The sequence below is a fragment of the Ictalurus furcatus genome, chromosome 29, assembly GCF_023375685.1.
Source record: "Ictalurus furcatus strain D&B chromosome 29, Billie_1.0, whole genome shotgun sequence".
Classification (NCBI taxonomy): domain Eukaryota; kingdom Metazoa; phylum Chordata; class Actinopteri; order Siluriformes; family Ictaluridae; genus Ictalurus; species Ictalurus furcatus.
This window is the reverse complement of record NC_071283.1, coordinates 11,771,384-11,794,455: the sequence shown is the minus strand read 5'-3', so window position 1 is coordinate 11,794,455 and position 23,072 is coordinate 11,771,384. Positions and strand designations below refer to the sequence as shown.

General features: G+C 37.4%; 5 protein-coding genes and 1 pseudogene across 5 annotated transcripts; 5 read left to right on the top strand and 1 right to left on the bottom strand.

Annotated features, from left to right (window-relative positions):
* The first annotated feature begins 889 nt into the window (after positions 1-889).
* LOC128604041 (gamma-crystallin M2-like) lies at positions 890-2,078 on the top strand. The gene is made up of 3 exons (XM_053618813.1): positions 890-904; positions 984-1,229; positions 1,323-2,078. Exons 1-3 carry the CDS (start codon positions 890-892, stop codon positions 1,599-1,601), a joined length of 540 nt encoding a protein of 179 aa, XP_053474788.1. The 3' UTR covers positions 1,602-2,078.
* A 2,240-nt stretch (positions 2,079-4,318) lies between these two features.
* LOC128604224 (gamma-crystallin M2-like) lies at positions 4,319-4,784 on the top strand. The gene has a single exon (XM_053619166.1). The coding sequence runs from the start codon at positions 4,523-4,525 to the stop codon at positions 4,781-4,783; it is 261 nt and encodes an 86-aa protein (XP_053475141.1). The 5' UTR covers positions 4,319-4,522; the 3' UTR covers position 4,784.
* Positions 4,785-7,104: 2,320 nt separating this feature from the next.
* On the top strand, positions 7,105-9,101 carry LOC128604040 (gamma-crystallin M2-like). Its single transcript, XM_053618812.1, has 3 exons — positions 7,105-7,113; positions 7,174-7,455; positions 7,558-9,101. Exons 1-3 carry the CDS (start codon positions 7,105-7,107, stop codon positions 7,834-7,836), a joined length of 570 nt encoding a protein of 189 aa, XP_053474787.1. The 3' UTR covers positions 7,837-9,101.
* Positions 9,102-13,309: 4,208 nt separating this feature from the next.
* LOC128604039 (gamma-crystallin M2-like) lies at positions 13,310-14,307 on the top strand. Its single transcript, XM_053618810.1, has 3 exons — positions 13,310-13,324; positions 13,437-13,697; positions 13,800-14,307. Exons 1-3 carry the CDS (start codon positions 13,310-13,312, stop codon positions 14,073-14,075), a joined length of 552 nt encoding a protein of 183 aa, XP_053474785.1. The 3' UTR covers positions 14,076-14,307.
* Positions 14,308-17,000: 2,693 nt separating this feature from the next.
* Positions 17,001-17,899, top strand: LOC128604038 (gamma-crystallin M2-like; annotated as a pseudogene).
* Positions 17,900-18,727: 828 nt separating this feature from the next.
* On the bottom strand, positions 18,728-20,599 carry LOC128604037 (gamma-crystallin M2-like; the record flags this gene model as incomplete). Its single annotated transcript, XM_053618809.1, has 2 exons — positions 18,728-20,234; positions 20,330-20,599. Coding segments are annotated over 2 exons (546 nt in total), but the record flags the coding sequence as incomplete, so codon positions are not given.
* Positions 20,600-23,072: the final 2,473 nt, after the last annotated feature.

The following is a 23,072-nucleotide window of genomic DNA, read 5'->3' as shown; positions in this document are numbered from 1 at the left end:
ACTGGAAGACAGACCAACCCGTTGAACTGAGTTTGATTTGTTTCCTTTGCATCTCATAACAAATACCTCAAAACATATCGAAAGACATATGTGAAAGACTTGGCATACTGTGAGGGGAAAAAAGTTCCTGTATTGCACTCTCTCGCATCATGCAGTGCTTATTTTATCTCCATGGAGAGAATGCTACAGTATGTCCAAATAAATGCTGAGACATCTTAGCCCTCAGCAGTCAACACCACAAGTTTCAACAATACCCTTCAATATCCTTCCACATCCTTCCAATCAAATAATATTAAAGGTGGTGTTGATGTTTTTCCATAGAACTGAAAAAACGTTTAGAGGATCCTTCGGTCTGGACTGTATCATGTAACGTGTTAATGGAGTGGTTAATAAATGGAAACACAGTCATAGCCATGTCTTTTAGTGTCAGGGAACAAAGCTACATAGTGCAGTAAAGGGTAAATAGTCTTCTACATAATGCCAGAAAATTGCTAAATTCATGTCATTATCTCTTTGGATGTGTTTTAAAACTACTCATTAGTGTTAAAGAGAGGAAAATAGCTCAGTACCAACCTTACATTTGAAAGTAAAGTGAGTATGTCTATAGCATGTAAAGACCGACAAAACTGTCACATATACAGATCTATTGTGCTGCCAATGGAAACCATTCTAAGTATTTCTGTAGGTCTCTTTCAACTGAAAATGAAAGGTCTTCAGCTCTCTATGGGCCTCTCTGCTGTGTTGCTTGGTCAGGTTTTTTTTTTTTTTTTTTTACAATAGGAGTCCCGTCCCATCCTTTAGTCCTGGCCAGGTATAAATGCAGGGGTTAAAGCAAGCAGGATGTCAGTTCACAATCTGGAAACAGTTTGAACAAACCAAACCAGAAATCATGACTATGGGCAAGGTAAGTATTCAAGATTAAGCTTTTTTTTACCCCCCAAGTCATTTGGATTAACTCAGTGTGATCCTCATGATCCAAACAGGTTATCTTCTACGAGGACAGGAACTTCATGGGGCGCTCCTATGAGTGCACCGGTGATTGTTCCGATATGCACTCTTACATGAGCCGCTGCCACTCCTGCAGGGTGGAGAGCGGCTGCTGGATGGTCTACGACCGCACCAACTTCATGGGAAACCAGTATTTCATGAGGAGGGGCGAGTACGCTGACTACATGAACATGTGGGGCTGGGGAAACAACTGCATCAGGTCCTGCCGCATGATCCCTATGGTATGTTATTACATGTAATATTTTTTTAGTATACCTATATCCCATGAAGTGTTTTTGCTCTAAAATGACAGTGTTTGTCCTCTTCCCAAACAGCACAGAGGATCCTACAGAATGAGGATCTACGAGAGGGATAACTTCATGGGTCAGATGTATGAGATGACGGACGACTGCGATTCCTTCATGGATCGTTACCACTGGTCCAACGGCTGCATGTCCTGCCATGTGATGGACGGCCACTGGCTCATGTACGAGTATCCCCACTACAGAGGCAGGATGTGGTACTTCAGGCCTGGAGAGTACAGGAACTTCAGAGACTATGGTGGCATGAGGTTCATGAGCATGAGGCGCATCATGGACTCCTGGTATAACTGAGCTAAAGTGTCAATAAACACATTTTGAATAAAATCCAGCCAATCAGTGAATTGTATCATTTCTCTCCCACTAAAGACAGTTTTAACTTTTTTTTTTCCTTTAAACCACATTAATTGGTCTTAGATCAGGAAATGGAATATAATTTGATAAGAAGTGTGCACTTCATTAGGCAGCTAAAATGAAATGTAAACATTCATCAAAATTCATTCAATTAATCTGAAAAATGTATCTCAAATTAAAACATTTACTAAAACATTTGTTTCCAGACCATTTCTTTTGTCTCAGCTGCAGTAGCTGCGTGACATGTTAAACATTAGCTGGCTAACTCACCGATGTTCCTCTCTAATTGTTCATTTAAAAGTCATTTCCTGAACTTAACAAAATCAGCAATAATTATTACTTAAGAACTTTATAAAGCATATATAACATACACATCACTGAAAAATGACCGCAGCATTAACTATTGTGTAATTCTTTATTTCAAGCTGGCAGCAGGTTTCAGTTTGAGAAATCTTTAACACGTACATTCGACAACATTTACTACACATTAGTAAAACAAACAGATGGTCGGACACATTTTAAATACGTTTTGTAAACACGGTGGATATAAAAAGTCTACACACCCACTGTTACAATGGCAGGTTTTTGTGAAGTAAAAAAAATGACACTAAGATAAATCATATCAGATCTTTTCTCACTTTTAAAGTGCAGTTGCAAAATATACAAATAAAGTCAAAAACCATCAGAAACTTTTATAGGGGGAAAAAAACTTACAATAATGTAGTTGCATAAGTGTGTGTGTGTGTGGGGGAGGGGGGGGCTGTTATAAATTAGGTACTTCTAAGGGAACGTGAACACTGAAACCAAATTTGCCATCAGAAATGCATTAAAGAAATGTTTTGTATAATTAATGAATAAAAATGTGTGAGGGATTGTGGGATTATGAATGATGAGGAACTGCCCCATGGCATGGTGAAAAAAGTTTGAGTTGCTTTTAAAACATTGTGCTAATTACAGGCAGCAGCTGCATAGCACTGATCTATTAAGCCTCATGGGGCAAGTTGTGGTTGTCCAACTGTAAATGGAGGTTGGCATTTGTTATGAGTTCCCCCAAAACATGCACAAAAGTTATTTATAACAGTATTTGGGTTCCAAGTACTTATGACCTCAAGCAAGTCGCATAATTTTATATTATTATATATATATATGTATATATATATACATATACGGTTAAAAATAAAAGTCACACCACAGAAGAGTTTTGATGCTGGAAAGATGTCAGCAAGTCAGTAGCCAACTGAACGGAAGCTATTTTTACATTAAAATGTTAAATCACACAGAGGCAAGTGTCATTTTTTGTTTAACACCAGGACTCTGCTGATTTGGTTCTGCATGAATCATGTTTACCTGCTTGCTCACTTGCTGTTTTCATCGACAGAAATAAATGTACAATATTGATGTGTGGAGATTTGAAACCAATCAGCCCAGTGGCATGTTCAAGTGTACACTGTCCCTACATTTAGTTTGGGTTACTAAGATCCACTATTATTACAGGCACGATGCTAAAAACGGTGCTTTTTTAAAATTATTTTTTAACTTTAAGCAACAGCTTATGTCTCATTTTTAACCCTCACTTTGACATAAATATGCTAGTTTTACTCAAAGAACTTAATACAAGAACAAATTATATATCCATAACATGTATTAACATTCATATCAGTCATGAAATGTAAAATCAGGTCATGTCATATCACACACAAAACATATAATTAAGAATTAATCAATAAAATGTCTAATAAAACAAATCAAAGCCTTATATTTTGCTCATGCACAATATTAATAAAAAAGGGCACCTTAATACAAAGCTAAGCTCTCTTGTGCTTGTTAATTAGCTTAGATTGGTACAGTAGGTAGCAATCATAAAGACAAATGCATATATCATTGAAATGTGTGGGTTTTATGATCGAAAGGATTTTTTTAAAATATATTTTTTATTTGTGCTGCTTTTTAACTGCTTAACAAAAGATGTAAGACTTATGAACATTATTTATGAAACATGTATAACCCCATATTTTATACAGTATATAAGTCATGTATTGAGAAAAGAGTGCAGCATTACTAGACTTCATAAAAAAAAAAAAAGAGCTCATTCTCATTTAACAAAGAATCAAAAATAGAAATAGTACATCTGTAAGACCAAAAGACTGACAAGTATTGATGTGTTATATTAACAATAGGAACCGTTCTAAAGTCTTCTGGAGACAGGAATAGCAAAGACATGGAACAGCAAAAGCCCTTCAACTCTCTATGGATCCATTGTGCGCGTTTGCTTATTCATGAGTTTTCACAACATGAGTGCCAGGTTTTTTTTTAGTCCTGGTCAGGTATAAATACAAGGGTTAAAGCAGAGAGGATGTCAGTTCACCAGTCGGAAACAGCTTGAACAAACCAAACCAGTCACCATGACTATGGGCAAGGTAACAGTATATTAGTAAACATACAATGCTACTGTGTTTGCTTGGACAAAATTGCTTGACTCAGTGTGATCCTCATGATCCAAACAGGTTATCTTCTATGAGGACAGGAACTTCATGGGGCGCTCCTATGAGTGCACCGGTGATTGTTCCGATATGCACTCTTACATGAGCCGCTGCCACTCCTGCAGGGTGGAGAGCGGCTGCTGGATGGTCTACGACCGCCCCAACTTCATGGGAAACCAGTATTTCATGAGGAGGGGCGAGTACGCTGACTACATGAACATGTGGGGCTGGGGAAACAACTGCATCAGGTCCTGCCGCATGATCCCCATGGTATGGTATTACATGTAATATTTTTTTAGTATGCCTATATCCCATGAAGTGTTTTTGCCCTAAAATGACAGTGTTTGTCCTCTTCCCAAACAGCACAGAGGATCCTACAGAATGAGGATCTACGAGAGGGACAACTTCATGGGTCAGATGTATGAGATGACGGACGACTGCGATTCCTTCATGGATCGTTACCACTGGTCCAACGGCTGCATGTCCTGCCATGTGATGGACGGCCACTGGCTCATGTACGAGTATCCCCACTACAGAGGCAGGATGTGGTACTTCAGGCCTGGAGAGTACAGGAACTTCAGAGACTACGGTGGCATGAGGTTCATGAGCATGAGGCGCATCATGGATTCCTGGTATAACTGAGCGAAAGTGTCAATAAACACATTTTGAATAAAATCCAGCCAATCAGTGAAGTGTATAATTTCTATTTGTGCGCACACTCGAAACCAGCAGCATAAAATATACGAGTAAAATGATTTTTTTTTTAATCAACTGATCAATCTATCGCTTAGATTAAAAAATAAACTGCCCTTCAAAATGTTAAATAAGGTTCTGTGTACAGACAAAAATGCACACAATATTATAGGAATATTACCTATAAGACAGAGTGACATTTTCAATAAATATCATGATATGGTGCAGTACATGTCATTATAGTTTCATCAAATTATCCAGTACACATCTACGAAATATGAAAAAATGTGTGTTTAATTAATTACAAAATAACAATAATAATAATAATATTAATAATACAGAACAGCTTATCCATTTAACTATGTGACAAATTATGGAATACTAGATATATTCTGTTAATTTACACATTATTTTCAGAAATATTTATCATAAACATCTACTGACTCTAGCACATTTGCCTCACACCACCAGGGTTGGGGGTTTGATTTCTTCCGCTGCCCTGTGTGTGCGTAGTTCGCATGTTCTCCCCGTGCTGCGGGGGCTTACTCCGGGTATTCCAGTTTCCTCCCCAAGTCCAAAGACATACATTGTATGCTGATTGGCATGTCCAAATTGTCCATAGTGTATGAATATGTATGTGATAGTGCCCTGTGATGGAATAGCACCCTATCCAGCGTGTACCCCGCCTTGTGCCCACGCTCCCTGGGATAGGCTCCGGGTTCCCCGCGACCCTGTAGGATAAGCGGTATAGAAGATGGATGGATGGATCTACTGATGCTGCTCCATTGCACTGTACTGATTTAATATGGAGGATATGCTACTATTTTTGTTAATAGTTCACATAAACATCTACATATGCTGTATTCATGCTATGATCTTTAGACGATCATTTATTATTGAGACATTCAATATAAATTGCTAGCAGTAATATTTTGGGTTGCTGTTCTTGTTGTTTTATATTCTTTATCTAATAAATGTTCTGTGTTTTGGGCATAACATGTCTTCTGCTGCTTGATGTTTCAACATCTCGTTTAATTATCATGCTGATAACACACAGATGCAGTTGGCTGTAATACTTTTAAATGACACAGTGTAAATAAAAACCAGTAACGTTAGAAATGTATCTATCTGAATAACAACCACTACATAACAGTCCGGTAAAATGTATTATTATTTTTTAATATATATATAATAAAGAAAATCTATTTATTGTTCTGCCTTGGATCAATTTTAGTTTGTAACCGAAGTTTAACAAGGTAGAAATATCACTTACCCACGTAAATACAACTGAATTGTTTATCTGTACCAAATAAAAAAAAAACAACTCAAATATCACGTTTACATGCAATACAGACAAAATAGTCTAAAATAAATACAATCAGTAAAGTGTCTCACAGTCCACAAAAAGAATTTGAAGTCTTGTTTCACACCTGTGTCATTATCATGAAAATACGCGCCTGAAAGATCACGCTAGCATGACTCCTGTTTGTATCTAGGCTAGGTGTAGTTGGCTAACTAAAAATAAAGACTGATTGAAAAGTTGTACTTTCAACAATGAAAGGTTCATTTCTCAGACTCTTTTTATACTTATAGCTGCTTGTGTACTGCTTGAAATATGTAAACTATTTGGTTATTACTTGAGATACTGACAAATCATTTATAACACATAGCATACTGTATAGCTTATAACTAGCTTATAAGTAATGTGTAGGGAGCTTTATGCAGTAAGACTACTGTATTAGATTTCCAGAAATGACTGATAACTCAACTAGAAGTTTTATCATGTGAATTATACGATAATTTATCACTTTAAACATGACTTCATAGTAAATAAATGAACAGATATACTCAACTTTAAAAAAAAAAAAAAAATTCCTCATGGATTTTTACAATGTCTTTATAATACACATCAATAATATTGCCGTCAAATGTCTCATTTGTCCACCATACAAAAGCAACAGTCTTTCTGTAAGGATACAGAAGTCATTCAAATATAACAAAGTGACATAAATAGAAATGGTACGTCAATAGTGTGTCATGAGTAAAGCTAGTGAAAGGTGATGTGTCGTTCCAATGGGAACTGTTCTTCTGGAAAGTCTTCTGGAAAGTACCTTCAGCTTTCTATGGACGCACTGTTCTGTGTTGCTTGTTCATGAGTTTTAACAAAAGGAACCATGTATTCTTTAGACCTGATCAGGTATAAATACAAGAGTTAAAGCAAAGAGGACATCAGTTGGCCAGTTGGAAACAGCTTGACAAACCAATCAACCATGGGCAAGGTAAACATCACAAGTAAAACAAAAAAACCTTCATTATTTCATTGTGAATGTTGAAAAAAGTTCCTCAATTTATTACGAAATTTGTTACCCAAACAGGTTATCTTTTACGAGGACAGGAACTTCATGGGGCGCTCCTATGAGTGCACCGGTGATTGTTCCGATATGCACTCTTACATGAGCCGCTGCCACTCCTGCAGGGTGGAGAGCGGCTGCTGGATGGTCTACGACCGCACCAACTTCATGGGAAACCAGTATTTCATGAGGAGGGGCGAGTACGCTGACTACATGAGCATGTGGGGCTGGGGAAACAACTGCATCAGGTCCTGCCGCATGATCCCCATGGTATGGTATTGGATCTTTAATATAGTTTCAGAAAATACGTGTCCTAATGTTATTTACCTCCTAAAATTGACATTTGAATGACATTGTCTTCTTCCCAAACAGCACAGAGGATCCTACAGAATGAGAATCTATGAGAGGGACAACTTCATGGGTCAGATGTATGAGATGACGGACGACTGCGATTCCTTCATGGATCGTTACCACTGGTCCAACGGCTGCATGTCCTGCCATGTGATGGACGGCCACTGGCTCATGTACGAGTATCCCCACTACAGAGGCAGGATGTGGTACTTCAGGCCTGGAGAGTACAGGAACTTCAGAGACTACGGTGGCATGAGGTTCATGAGCATGAGGCGCATCATGGATTCCTGGTATAACTGAGCTAAAGTGTCAATAAACACATTTTGAATAAAATCTGGCAAATCAGTGAAGTGTATAATTTCTCAATGTGCGCACACTCGAAACCTGCAGCATAAAATATATGAGTAAAATTAGATGGGGTTTTTTTTTCAGTTGATTTTGATCACTCAATCTTAGATTTTTTTTTTTTAAACTGCCCTTCAAAATTTAAAATAAGTTTCTGTGTACAGACAAATCTGCACAAAATGTTATTGCGATATTATCTAAAAGATTTGTTATGTTATATTTTTAACAAATTATCAAGTATGTAAATACTTCGTGAAATCTACCTCAAACAAATTAAATTAAATTAGTTTAATTAATGACATTTTTTCCCCAGATCAAGTACAGGAAAAAATTCTGAAATCACTCAATGTTGAGAAAAAAAATTATGTAATCACTCGAAGTTGAGAAAAAAAATTATGGAATTACCTTGTAATTTGTATTTCTGAAACAAATACCAGCACAAGTCGAAAAATGCAGATTAGTCAGCAGTTAAAATAGAGTGCTTACAGACCCTTACCATGGACTTTTTGAAAGGAAACATAACCCCAATAACAGAGTTGTCAACTGTAACAATGGAAAGGATTATAAAACTCCTTCAAGAAGGAAATCCAACATGGAGTGGCAAAAGATGTTGGTTGTTCCCAGTTAGCTGTGTCTAAAATCTGGTGCAAGTATAAACAAAATGGGAAGGTTATAAAAGGAAAACATACTGGTAGACCTAGGAAGACAGTAAAGCATCAGGATAGAAAACTCAAAGCATAAATGAAAATGCACAACAAAACAAATGGTCAGAAACAGGAGTCAATGTTTGTGACAGAACTGTAAGAAATCTGCTGAATGAAATGGGATTTACGTATAGAAAAGCCAAACGAAAACCAGCACTAACACCTAAACGGAAGAAAACAAGGTTCCAGTGGGCTAAAGAGAAGCAATCATGGAGTGAGGATGATTTGATGAAAACGATATTCAGTGATGAATCACGAATCTGCATTGGCCAAGGTGATGATGCTGGAACTTTTGTCTGGTGCCGTTCTAATGAAACACATAAAGATGACTGCCTGAAGAAGACAATCAAATTTCCCCACTCACTGATGATATGGGGCGGCATTTCAGGTAAAGGACCGCAGAAAACCTCAACAGTCAATGCACAGCGTACACGGACATTTTGGACACTTTTCTCATTCCAGTGATGGAGTCATTTTTGAGGATGATAATGCAGCTCACCTCAGACCAAAGAGAGTTAAAGCTTTTCTTCAGCAAAGGCATATCGACTCAATGGCACGTCCAGCAAACAGTCCGGATCTCAATCCGCATTGAAAATTTATGGTGGACATTTTAAAAATTAATCCATGACAAGTCTCCATCCTGCAAAGCTGATCCGTCAACCGCTATTCCAGGAGGTTGGAACCAACTCGATGGAGAATATTCTTTTTATTAATGAAGCCCATACCTCAAAGAATTCAAGCCATCCTAAAAGCCTGAGGAGAAGCAACAAAGTACTAATTGTGATTTTTATTTTGTGAAATTAAGATCCCATAATTTTTTCCTCAACATTGAGTGATTCCATAATTTTTTCCTCTATTGATCTGAGAAAAGATATGCCATTAATTAAAACAATTAATTTAATTTGTTTGAGTTATGTTTCCGGAAGCCAGAATGTTCAGCTATTAAACAAAAATTGTCTACTGATGCTGCTCCATTGCACTGTACTGATATAATATGGAGGACATGCTACTATCTTTGTTAATAGTTCACATTAATGTCTACATATGCTGTATTCATGGTATGAAATTTAGATATTTAACATTTATTAATGAGACACCCAATTTAAATTGCTAGCAGTAATATTTTAGGGGCGATTTTTGTTGTTTATTTTATTTATCTAACAAACGTTCTCTGTTTTAGGGATAGCATGTCTTCTACTGCTTGTGCTGCTTGGTGTTTCAATATCTCTTTAAATTTTTATACTGATGCCACACAGTTGTAGTTGACTGTAATACTAGTAGATTGCACATTTTAAATAATTGCTAGCAATAAAGTGCATGGTATCTCTGCACAACCACCACTACATAATAGTTGGGTAAAATTTAGATTATTTTTTTTATAGTTGAAAAAAATCTATTTATTGATCTGTCTTGGACCAATTTTATAGTTTGTATTTTATAGTTTGTCAGTTGTATAAGTGGCCCGAGATTCATGAGCATGATGTGCATCATGGTCTCTTGGTATTAGTTAAATGTGTATTAACACATTTGGAACAAATCCAATACAAATGAGGTATATCTGTTCTCCTATATATATTATTTCTTTTCTTAGCTAATATACTGTCAGAATTGTGAACCTACTACTTTTCTCTTTGTTTTAACACTAAGAAATTCCTAATCAGATACAATAGGCATTTGCAATGTACTAGCAATGCAGAAATGTTTGATTATCTGACTAAAAGGGCCAAGAGCTGAGCCAAAGAGTAGAGTTCAATATCTTTATTCTTTTTAAATTATTATTATTATTAAATTGCAGGTAAAATAATAATAATAATAATAATAATTAAAAAAAAAAAGAACAAGAAGAAGAAGAACAACAACAACAACAAAAAAAAACACATGACACTCCAGGTAAATTCCAGTAAAAGCCAATTAGGAGCTTCAAAATAGTTCCTCTTGCCTTAATCACATCATCACTTCAATAGATTTATGCTGCCTTCACAAATACAGCAAGCAGTCTAGACATCCACCTTGCTGCTCTGAATGTTTATGTCACAGTGTGGTTTTCCATTTATCGCAGCCTCCCCAGCCAGACCTCCATGCTGAGAATGAGTGTTACAGCTTTGGACTGTGAAAGACCATGTGTCTGAACTGTTTCTAGAAGCTTTTTAGGTCCACAGAGCAGAAGAATAAAGCTAAATGGTGGCAACTGCATGGTAAGGGCAGCTGCCTTTACTGTACTTAACAAGTTCTTGGTATAAGGGGAACCAACCTGTGGTGCACATATGCTTCATTTGCATAAGATATAGTGTATTGCTATTAGTAATGAGTTTGACATATAATATGCATTAAAAGATTGTGAACCCTTTAGAATTTTCGACATTTCTGCATAAATATGACCTAAATGTCATCACATTTTCACACAAGTCCTGAAAGTAGATAAAGAGGACCCAATTAAACATATGAGACAAAAAATATTATACTTGGTCATTTATTTATTGAGGAAATGATCCAGTATTACATCTGTGAGTGGCAAAAGTATGTGAACTTTTAGGATTAGCAGTTCATTTGAGTCAGTTGCTTTCAATCAATATGATGACAATCAGGTGTGAGTTTGTGGAAGTGTATCATGGCACGAACAAAGGAAATTTTTGAGGACCTCTGAAAAAAAGGAGATTTCTGAGGACCTCTGGAAAAAAAAAGGAGATTTCTGAGGACCTCTGGGAAAAAAAGGAGATTTCTGAGGACCTGTGAAAAAAGGGAGATTTCTGAGGACCTCTGAAAAAAAAGGAGATTTCTGAGGACCTCTGGAAAAAAAAGGAGATTTCTGAGGACCTCTGAAAAAAAAGGAGATTTCTGAGGACCTCTGAAAAAAAAGAGTTGTTGACGCTTATCAGGCTGGAAAATGTTACAAAACCCATCTCTAAAGAGTTTGGACTCCACCAATCCACAATCAGACAGATTGGGTTCTCTTTGTCTACTTTCAGGACTTGGGTGAAAATGTATGTGATGATGTTTCAGGTCATATTTGTGCAGAAATGTAGAAAATTCTAAAGGGTTCACAAACCTTCAAGCACCACTGTATATTCAACATCAGACACCAATTTCAAATTCAAGTATTGTACTTGTCTCAGATGCAGCTTCATTCCAAGGCTCAGAGATGTTAGAGATTCAGAAACAGTATACTCATGAGGTCTGTCATGTGCAATGTGCCAATAGCACTCTCCTTAATAAAGCTGTCATGAACACAATTATGGCAAGCTGTTCTTTCATTGAAAGTATCATTAGCTTTATCAACCAAAAAACAGACAAATCTCTCTTCTTTACCTCAATGACAGTTTCTCAAATTGCATAAATCATATCATTTTGTGGATAAATTATAACTTGAGTGTCTTCTTTTGCTTTTGAATTGTCTATATCAGCAAGTATCTCAAGGAATTTAGTACCATTTCCTTCATTTTGAGAATTCTCATTCACTTTATGGTTGTGAAAAGAAATGCTCCCTCATATGATTTTTTTTATAGTGCTTTCTGTTGTCTCAAAATCCTGTAGCATTTGATAGAGTCATTTTTGCCAGATTTAAATTGTCTGAAATTAGTCCATGCAAATACTTTTCCAAAATCATATGCAAAACCAAGTTATGGAAACGGCTAAATGTTGCCATGCTCAAATTAATCCTTTGGTTTAAAGTCTGAGAATGTGAAATCAATCATAACATAGACTGTATGAGAAGAAAATGTCCTCATTTTGAGCTGTATTTAATAAAAAGAAATGCTCTTGGAGCAGATTAAACTATTCAAGATTGTGGTAGTATTCAGTTACAATTTCTTATTACGGGAAATTAACTACTGTCAATCAAGAATCACTTCAAAAATAAATGTAAGTAGTGACTTAATTTTTCATTCTGATATCTTTCCAAAGGCAATGCCACTCTTTGATAATTACAATTAGTCATAATGGTAATGACACTAATAATTTCCAGTAAGTCTGAGTACCAAAATTTAGGCTGGCAAGTTTATGAGTCTGAACTTCAGTTTCAAAGTTATCCCCCTTTATTCCCATTTAGGGAAATATACCAGCAAAGAGAATGTCTGGAATCAAAGCCAATAATGAATTTGAAAGCAATTGAGAGGCATAATGGTAAGGTTTTTGAGAAATTTGTGAAACACCATCAAACCGTAATAAAGGTACTGCACAGAAAGAATATTTGCTATGACACTGCAAAAAAAAAATAAAAATACTGCAGGTCATTGAAACCACTCGATGAGAAACAGCAACTAGGTATTTAAAGTCCATCAAGACAAACTTTGACATTGGCTTGACAAAGCCGGTCTGAAACTTTAAAATAGTTATCAGTTTGAAAATTGAAACTAATGTGCAGATAATACGTCTAGGTTTGGATAGATAGCTAGGGTTCCAATACTTTTAAAGTTGGACAGATAGGGTTCTGATACTTCTAATACTTCCAGTATTTCTAAAGGACGACGAGAAAAACAAGCGAAAAGTCGTATACATAAGCTGCATTACTAAAGAGACAATTCTAAGGTCTTCTGGAGACAATCACAATGAAATGTAAAAGCAAAAGCTCTCAATGTATGGCCTCAATGTTCTCACTTGCTTGCTCAGGAGTTTGCACAATGGAGGACATATTCTTTAGTCCAGGCCAGATATAAATACAAGAGGTAAAGCAGGCAGGATGTCAGTTCACCAGTTGGAAACAGCCTGAACAAACCAAACCAATCAACATGGCTATGGGCAAGGTAAGCACCATAGGATTTGTTCAGTGTAAAATATCAATTTTATATGGAAACAATAGATGAATAGTCATGCTACTGGTTGCATTTGGACAAATTGAACAACTTGTTGTAATTCTCATCGTCCAAACAGGTTATCTTCTATGAGGACAGGAACTTCATGGGGCGCTCCTATGAGTGCACCGGTGATTGTTCCGATATGCACTCTTACATGAGCCGCTGCCACTCCTGCAGGGTGGAGAGCGGCTGCTGGATGGTCTACGACCGCACCAACTTCATGGGAAACCAGTATTTCATGAGGAGGGGCGAGTACGCTGACTACATGAACATGTGGGGCTGGGGCAACAACTGCATCAGGTCCTGCCGCATGATCCCCATGGTATGTTACTGGATCTTCAATATAGTTTCAGAAAATACGGGTCCTAATGTTATTTACCTCCTAAAATTAACATTTGAATGACATTGTCCTCTTCCCAAACAGCACAGAGGATCCTACAGAATGAGGATCTACGAGAGGGACAACTTCATGGGTCAGATGTATGAGATGATGGACGACTGCGATTCCTTCATGGATCGTTACCACTGGTCCAACGGCTGCATGTCCTGCCATGTGATGGACGGCCACTGGCTCATGTACGAGTATCCCCACTACAGAGGCAGGATGTGGTACTTCAGGCCTGGAGAGTACAGGAACTTCAGAGACTATGGTGGCATGAGGTTCATGAGCATGAGGCGCATCATGGATTCCTGGTATTAAAAGCAAACCGAGCAAAAGTGACAAGCACATTTTGAATAAAATCCACAAATTCAGTGAAGTGTATAATTTCTGTCTTCTCACATTTCCACACGAAAATACATCTTTCTAAGTGACAAAATGTTGAAATGATTTAAACCACGCATAGCAGAACATTCCATTAATTAATTTGGAAAGAAAGATTTACTCCCTGAAGAGCTTATGAAAAAAATAAAGAAGTCAATCCAAGCAGCTTTGCTCAAGGGCTCAAAAAATTATTTGCCAATTAACCCTTTAAGTTTACCAATAAGTTCTAAATCTTTCCAAGTCAGTCAGTTGCAGTTCTAATACTGGGGAACCAATACTGTTTGTCCTGTACCATTTTCTCATATTCATCTGAAGCCATAGGGGTAGAATTGAGATGCACTGCTCTATTACACGGTTTTTAGGTACTCTTTCCGTTTTTTTTTTTGTTTTTTTTTGTACTTGTTCTGGTAACAAACAAAGTTCCTTAGACCAATTCTTAGAATAAATATGAATATAATTACCTCCTATTATACGTAAGAACCTGGAGCCAGAGATGGTTGAACATAGGTGTGTAGTCTCTATAATGTTGTTATTCCATAAAGAACTGTCAGGGCCTATGGCTGCAGACAGAATGCTAACATACAGAACATAGTTATTAAAGTTAAATCCATTCTCATGAACACTGTGGAAGACTGGCAGTGTAATGCTGATGGTTTGGAATATCCAAAGTCTTAGTTTCATACTGGAAAAGGATCAGACGCTGAGCTGAAAGTGAAACAGGATTAGAGGCTGAGACAGAGCCAACAATAGGAACCAGAACAAAGATAGAAGATGACCTAACAGTGACTGAGGGAAACACAGGGTCAGAGACCATAACCGAGCCAGGCAGATGCCAAGACAAAAAAAAGAAGGAACAGAGACAGAGGGCGAATGAAGAGCAGGAAAACAGGGACTGAGACTGAGAGTGGAGCAGGAAAAGAGGTTAAGCTAGGAGCTAGAGAAGAGACCCAAAAACAATGATAGAAACAACCGTAGTTACAGAGCCAGTTGAAGAACTGGACTAATTATCAAAACTACAGTATAAAGAGATTCTGACAGAGCCAGAGGCAGCGAATTTGACATATTTTAGAAGCTGTGACTCATGACAGGGCCATATGGATGTGAAGGTGAACCTACCAAGGAAACACTCCAAAAGATCCTTGCCGAAGACACGGGATGAAGTACAATTTGTACGAATCATGTTTCTGACCTTATTAGCTAAGTCTTTGAAATGAAAGATGGATTCCCCCCACAGGCAATGAGAAGTACAATAATCAAAGCCACAGGTCTTGAGACAGATGTTGGTCGGACTATCAAAAATATGTACCGCAGAGTAGGGTTTTCAGAGGCCATTTGATGATCATAGTTCTCTCAGATGGTAGCGGTATCATGGTTTTTGAAAGATGACAGCAGAGAAGGGTTCCTGGAGGCAATAATGGAGTTCTTGGAAACTATGGAATGTAAAGGAGCCTACACCAGGTGACCCCAGGGTTATGGACTTTTCAGCACACTCTCCTATTAGACCTGGGTAAAAATAAATGTCTACAATGTCTATGAAGCTTACCACAATCTCTGGCTCAGTGTTCTGCTCCCAATGACAGGAGGGTGCTTATTCCCAACCTACCCTAGTGGGCTGTGAGGTCATAATTGCCACTTTGCTAGTGATCTTACCTACTTATTACAAACTATGTCTCATTTTTAATATAAATGATCAATGACTAAGATCCAGAGATGAATGATAAAATAGTAGGGGCAGTCCAATTCGGGCTGAAACGAAGCAACGTTAAAGAGCAATGTTTTTCCATTCAGACCTCCTGGAAGGGTACATCTCTAAGTAATGCTCATGAGGAGGTGACGCTCTTTGTAAACTAGAAGGTCACAGTGTCTGGATCAGCTATTTTTATTTTCAGATGGACAGTTCCAGCCACTGTCTGGTCCACATAGTACTGTAGTGCACTTATTGGTCAGAAGAATGAATGTACACCCCCATGAAGACTGTGAGAACAATAGATTGGTTAACAAAAGTCTGTCTTAATTTGGGCTGGGAGAAATCCAGCTCTATGCTCATAATGTAAGGAATAAAACACCACTAAATTATATTTTCTGTTTATCACAGGACGTCTTTCACAATAATCAGAACATCCTTTCAACACCATAGGCACTTTTTGCATTTACTCTTCTTCTCCTGTATACTGTAATGATTTATATTCCGCTTATCCGGTGACAACCAGGAGAGGATGGGTTTGCTTTCGAGTCTGGTTCCTCTGAAGGTTTCTTCTGCTTATTATTTCATGGAGTTTTTCCATTGTCACTGTTGCCCCTGGGTTGCTCACTAGAAATCTAAATCTACATCTGGAATTCTGTGAAGCTGTTTTTGACAATGTATGTTGTAAAATGAGGCAACTTTACTACTATACTAAACTTTCTAGGTGACATCTAGGGTGATATTTACTATCTAAAAATCTGTTTTAAAACATGAAATGAATAGAACAAATAGATCTTTTTTTAAATACACATAGAAACCTAATCACCCATGCATAGCTCAGACAGGGTTGGGTAGTTTTACTGTCAATAGCTGAGGGCAAGTTATTATTCAATAAAATTATCAAAGTATGTAAATTGCTCAGGAAGGTACTGTATATAAGTTAAAAATGCCTATAGGATTAGAAAAACAAGTGCCATTGTGAAACATTCTAAAGACTTCTGGAGACTGGGCAGCTTTCAGCTCTCCACGGGACACTGTGCTGTGTTGCTTAGTCAGTCTTTTTTCACAATAGCAGGCATATAGTCTTTAGTCCTTGTCAGGTATAAATGCAAGGGTTAAACCAGGCAGAATGGCAGTTCACCAGCTGAAAACAGCCTGGACAAACCAAACCAACCATCATGACCATGGGAAAGGTAACCAACAAAACGTAAACCAAATGTTTAATGTAAAATGATGCCAATAATATAAAAAAAATAAATCTTATTTTTGTTAACAAATTTGCATAGCTCATTTTGAAACTCATCCTCCTAACAGGTTATCTTCTATGAGGACAGGAACTTCATGGGGCGCTCCTATGAGTGCACCGGTGATTGTTCCGATATGCACTCTTACATGAGCCGCTGCCACTCCTGCAGGGTGGAGAGCGGCTGCTGGATGGTCTACGACCGCCCCAACTTCATGGGAAACCAGTATTTCATGAGGAGGGGCGAGTACGCTGACTACATGAACATGTGGGGCTGGGGAAACAACTGCATCAGGTCCTGCCGCATGATCCCCATGGTATGGTATTACATGTAATATTTTTTTAGTATGCCTATATCCCATGAAGTGTTTTTGCCCTAAAATGACAGTGTTTGTCCTCTTCCCAAACAGCACAGAGGATCCTACAGAATGAGGATCTACGAGAGGGACAACTTCATGGGTCAGATGTATGAGATGACGGACGACTGCGATTCCTTCATGGATCGTTACCACTGGTCCAACGGTTGCATGTCCTGCCATGTGATGGACGGCCACTGGCTCATGTACGAGTATCCCCACTACAGAGGCAGGATGTGGTACTTCAGGCCTGGAGAGTACAGGAACTTCAGAGACTACGGTGGCATGAGGTTCATGAGCATGAGGCGCATTATGGATTCCTGGTATTAAAAAAAACTTTTTCACTGAAAGTTTTTGAATAAAATGGTTCAGTAATCACAAAATCAGTATTTGAGTCTGTTTATTTTATTTTTAAAGCACAGTGTAAAAATGATGTTGAAATATGTATGAAATAGCATTAGTGTGTATTTAATTTTTAATTAGTTTCTATCAGCCATATGGGTACAATACATAATACAGCCAGAAAGTATGTCCAAAAAAGGCAGAAGCTTTTTTTAAAAAAAAAAAATATATATATATATATATATATATATATATATATATATATATATATATATATATATATATATATATAATGCAAATTCATGGAAATTCATTCAAATGTAAATTCATGCAAATTGAATCCTACCAAAACATTTTGTCTATTTTAATTTGGCAAATATAATACTTGCATTTCGGTTGTATTCATTTACATTCAAGCCTACTCTATTAAACAAATTAATCTGAAAAAAGCAGTATCATTTAAAGATTCACCTTAGACATCAAGAAAAAACATGGCATCAACTTAAATACTTTTATAACCAAAACATGAAGTGCAAAATGTGACTCCATACCACCAGAGGTCCCCATAACCTAAATACCAATGCTCTTAAAGGGGTCACTAGTTTCATATTACTTCCTCAATTACTCAAGGCCTTTATGCTTCTGGTATTCAGTTTTCATCCTTGTGAATGTTTTCATTTAATGGCAGTTCAGGAAGTCTTGTATTTGAAAACTCTGGTTTTCTGGTTTCGTTACCGGATTGTTTTTCAGTTTTTGCTGTTTGCCTGATCCGTATTGTTTTGGTCTGTTGATTGTTTGGCCTTTTGGTATTGGACCATTGGCTACGATATTTCTTAATGTTTTGCTAATAAATTCCACACTTGTACCAACACCTCTCGCCATGTTATTCATACAGTCAACGCTATTAAAATGTTTTTGGTAGCTAACTCCGCTTCTTCTTATGGAACTCGCTAGATAGACATCTATAGCGGAACAAATTTGGGTGGTTAGTTCATACATGCATAATTTTAGCAAAAGGAGTCTCCAAGAAAAGGTTGAAACCTTCTGAGAAAAATTCTCTGGTAGGGTTCTACATAGAACCTTTAACGGTTCCCCCAGAGGGACAACCAAAGAATTTTGGGAAAAGTGAACAAAACAGACAGACAACAGATTAAAGAAGCCAACATAATTTGTCTTAGTAAGGTGTTGTGACATCACAAGCTGCCAGAACAGCTTCAATATGCCTTGGCACAGATTCTACAAGCCTCTGGAACTATACTACAGGGATTAACACTGCTCTTCCACGTGTGAGCCCTTGTGCCGTGTGGATGGGGTCACACTGGAAGAGATGATACCTGTAACAATCTCCCCTTCTGGCAGCGCGCTTGGAAAGATGAGAGGGCGCGTGCGTGCACGTAGCTCGAGTGCTCCGCGAGCGCATGCTCTTCAGATGTTGACAACTGTGACATTGTTTACTGTGGACACGTGCATTTGTTTTGTTTCTGCTCTGTCTCCTCCCTGTTCTGTCGTTGGTTGTGGTTCAGGGGTGTGGCTTTATTGTTTTCAGCTGCCAGCGCTTCAAGCGCTATCAAGTTACCTTGATAGATTTAGTTAGTTTAAACTTTAGATTAGTTCATTAGTCCATGCTGGTTTTTCCACTCCAGGTTTATAGTACTAGTTCATGTTTCTTGTTTTGTGTTTTTGACCCTGTTTCCTGTGACTGCGACTTTGATTCCTGCTTTGCCCCGTTTATGCCTGTTTGCCGATCGCCCGAGCCTTTGCCTGTCTTGATTACGTTTTTAGGATTATGATTTGGATTTGTCTGCCTGCTCTTAAATAAATACGTCTTCACCTGCACCTGCTTCCGTACTCAATTCCCTTACGTCTCGGGACGTGACAGTACCCATCATGAAGTGTTCCATTATCCTATCAAGGTGATGAGAACTTTGTATTGATTTGCAGTGATTTCCCTTTAAGGGGACAAGTGGAGCCAAAGCATGCCAGCAAAACAAGAAGTGACCCCCTACAGCATAAATTGGTTTTCCTTAAATTTTTCACCCATCTATTGATCATCTCTGTTAGTACCCACTTGTGTTTAAGGGTGCTTGTGTTTAATTCATTTATTTGAGAAGGAACAATATAACAACTTATGTAGTAATGATTGTACATTTTATTCAAAGTTTGCTGGTTGTCACATCAAAAAAGTTCTTATTTTTTTAATACCAGGAGTCCATGATGCGCCTCATGCTCATGAACCTCATGCCACCGTAGTCTCTGAAGTTCCTGTACTCTCCAGGCCTGAAGTACCACATCCTGCCTCTGTAGTGGGGATACTCGTACATGAGCCAGTGGCCGTCCATCACATGGCAGGACATGCAACCGTTGGACCAATGGTAGCGATCCATGAAGGAATCGCAGTCGTCCGACATCTCATACATCTGACCCATGAAGTTGTCCCTCTCATAGATCCTCATTCTGTAGGATCCTCTGTACTGTTTGGGAAGAGGACAAACTGTCATTTTAGGGCAAAAACACTTCCTGGGATATATATATATATACTAAAAAAATGTTACATGTAATAACATACCATAGGGATCATGCGGCAGGACCTGATGCAGTTGTTTCCCCAGCCCCACATGCTCATGTAGTCAGCGTACTCGCCCCTCCTCATGAAATACTGGTTTCCCATGAAGTTGGTGCGGTCGTAGACCATCCAGCAGCCGCTCTCCACCCTGCAGGAGTGGCAGCGGCTCATGTAAGAGTGCATATCGGAACAATCACCGGTGCACTCATAGGAGCGCCCCATGAAGTTCCTGTCCTCGTAGAAGATAACCTGTTGGGGCAAGAGTAAAAAGTTTCAGAATTATTTAATATCACAATTAACCTACCAGTATTTTATTATTATTATTATTTACATCAAACAAATACTTACTTTTCCCATTGTCATGACAACTGTTTAGTTTCCAGCTGGTGAACTGACAACCTGCCTGGTGTAAACCTTGCTTTTATACCTGGTCAGGATCACATGCTATGTGCCTCCCATTATACAAACTCCTGACCAAGCAACATGGCACAGAAGCCAATCAGTAGCTGAAAAGCTTTAGCTACATTTCCATGTGACATGGTCTCCAGAAGTCTTTAGAATTTTCTTTTAGAAAAATACCACATTATACCTTTTTAGTTTTCTTTCAATCTCAACACATACAACAGCCATTTTGATTTGTTACTTTTATTAGAAGTGATATCATCCAGGCATCTAGGCATTAATTTGTGCTGGGTGATCATTTTTTCACTACACTCTATCATTTGATTTTTTTTTTTCAGACTGAGACTTGATATTTAAAATAATTTCTTTAATTATTGCTATGTTTCGCACGTATTGTATGTGAATGGAAGTTAATAATCAACCTAATTATTTCCTGACGTATGTAAAATGTCAAAAGATGTAGAATTTTTTTTTATTTGTTCTAAATTTAAAAATTTGTTTCTTAGACAAATATAAATTAATGAAATATGACGCATATTTTTTTTTTCTAAATCAAATTGTCTTTGTAACAAGTACTTTTTACTTTCATTCTTTCATTTTTAAATCCTTCTTTGTCAGCGATTAATTCCATGTTATTTCAGTGATTATTATTATTATTATTATTATTATTATTATTGTAGTAGATAATAGTAAGAATTAAGAAAATCCTTCTATAAGCAGATATTCTGACCAAAATTTTGACTGGTAGTGTATGTCCCAAAAGATGAAAACAGTAGCCAGACTACAGATTGTCATGAAAGCAGAAACAGATGTATGTAAGCATGAACTTTATTTGAACATCTCAATTAACAAAGAAAATTGTGAACAGTAAGCAGACAGGGGTCAGTGGATCAAATATCCAGAACAATACGAGGAAATGAAGCACAAATGAAGGACAGAAATAAAAATCAACGCAGCAAAAACAACACTCAAACATGCACATATGAGAATGTCAAAACTTCACAAGGGCTGAAGGTGACTGGTTAAATACACTGAACTAAAACAGCTAAATAGGTAACAGGTGTAGTTAATAATCAGGAGGCTGGGGGTGATGCAATGTCAGGACTGGATTCGACTGTGGAATTCTGGTGGCTCTTAGACCAGAGGTGGATCCAGATGTGATATTTAAAAAAAAAAATGCTACACAAGAACTCAATTATTTATAATTGTTTATTTTTTGTTTTGTTGTTGTTTTCTATTTTTAATTAATATTCAATAGTAAAGTTTTGTACCCCCCCCCCCCCCCAACACGTCACTCCATTTATTTATTCAGTATTGGAAAACCTTTTTTTTTTTTCAATCTTATACTATTTAATATTAGAATTGGGCACTTATATATAGTTCCAAATTATGAATGCCTCTCTGTAAGCAGTACTTTATTAAAATTGCTTACAGTTCCATGAATTCTATGTTGAAATGTATTTTCCTTGTGTGCAAGACTGCAAAAATGACTAGTAATTATTATGATTGCTCTAATACATTATGCTAGTTAAAACTCTGTATTGAAAAGAATTGACGTTATTATATGTCTATTATTTCTTAACTTGTTTTTTTTTTTTTTTTTTTGTCTGGACAGTTTGAGTTGGGCAGGACTAAAGTCATCAGGTCAGGCAGGACATTCAGTCATCCAATGTACAAATAAGAATTATTAATATTCTTACATGAGCTGCCAATTTTACGACAGAAACTGACATGGCTTTTAATAAAAATCTGTATATAGCTTGCATTCTTAGGAGTATATACAATCGGGGAAATAAGTATTGAATATTCACATTAAATTTTCACCAGACTTTCAAATTAACTCAGGAAATCCACAGATATAAAGGAATCCAAACGTTTAAGTCCATAAATGCAGTTATGTATAATAAAGCGGAATGACACAGGAAAAAAGTATTGAACACATTAACTGAAATTTATTTAATACTTAGTAGAGAAGTGTTTGTCTGTAATGACAGCTTCAAGACGCTTCCTATATGAAGAAATGAATGGGCCGCAGTATTCAGGTCTGATTTTGGTCCATTCTTCTAAACATATTGTCTTTAAATCTTGTTCAATTGGATTCGAGTCAGGTGATTGACTGGGCCATTCTAACGCCTTGATTTTTTTTTCTCTGAAACCAATTGAGAGTTTCCTTTTCTGTATGCTTTGGATCATTGTCCTGCTGGAAGGTCCACCCACGTCTCATCTTCTTCATCCTGGTATATGTCAGCAGATTCTTCTCAAGAATCTTCTGGTAAAGGGCTCCATTCATCGTTCCTTCAATTATATGAAGTCTGCCAGTACCATGCGATGAAAAACAGCCCCA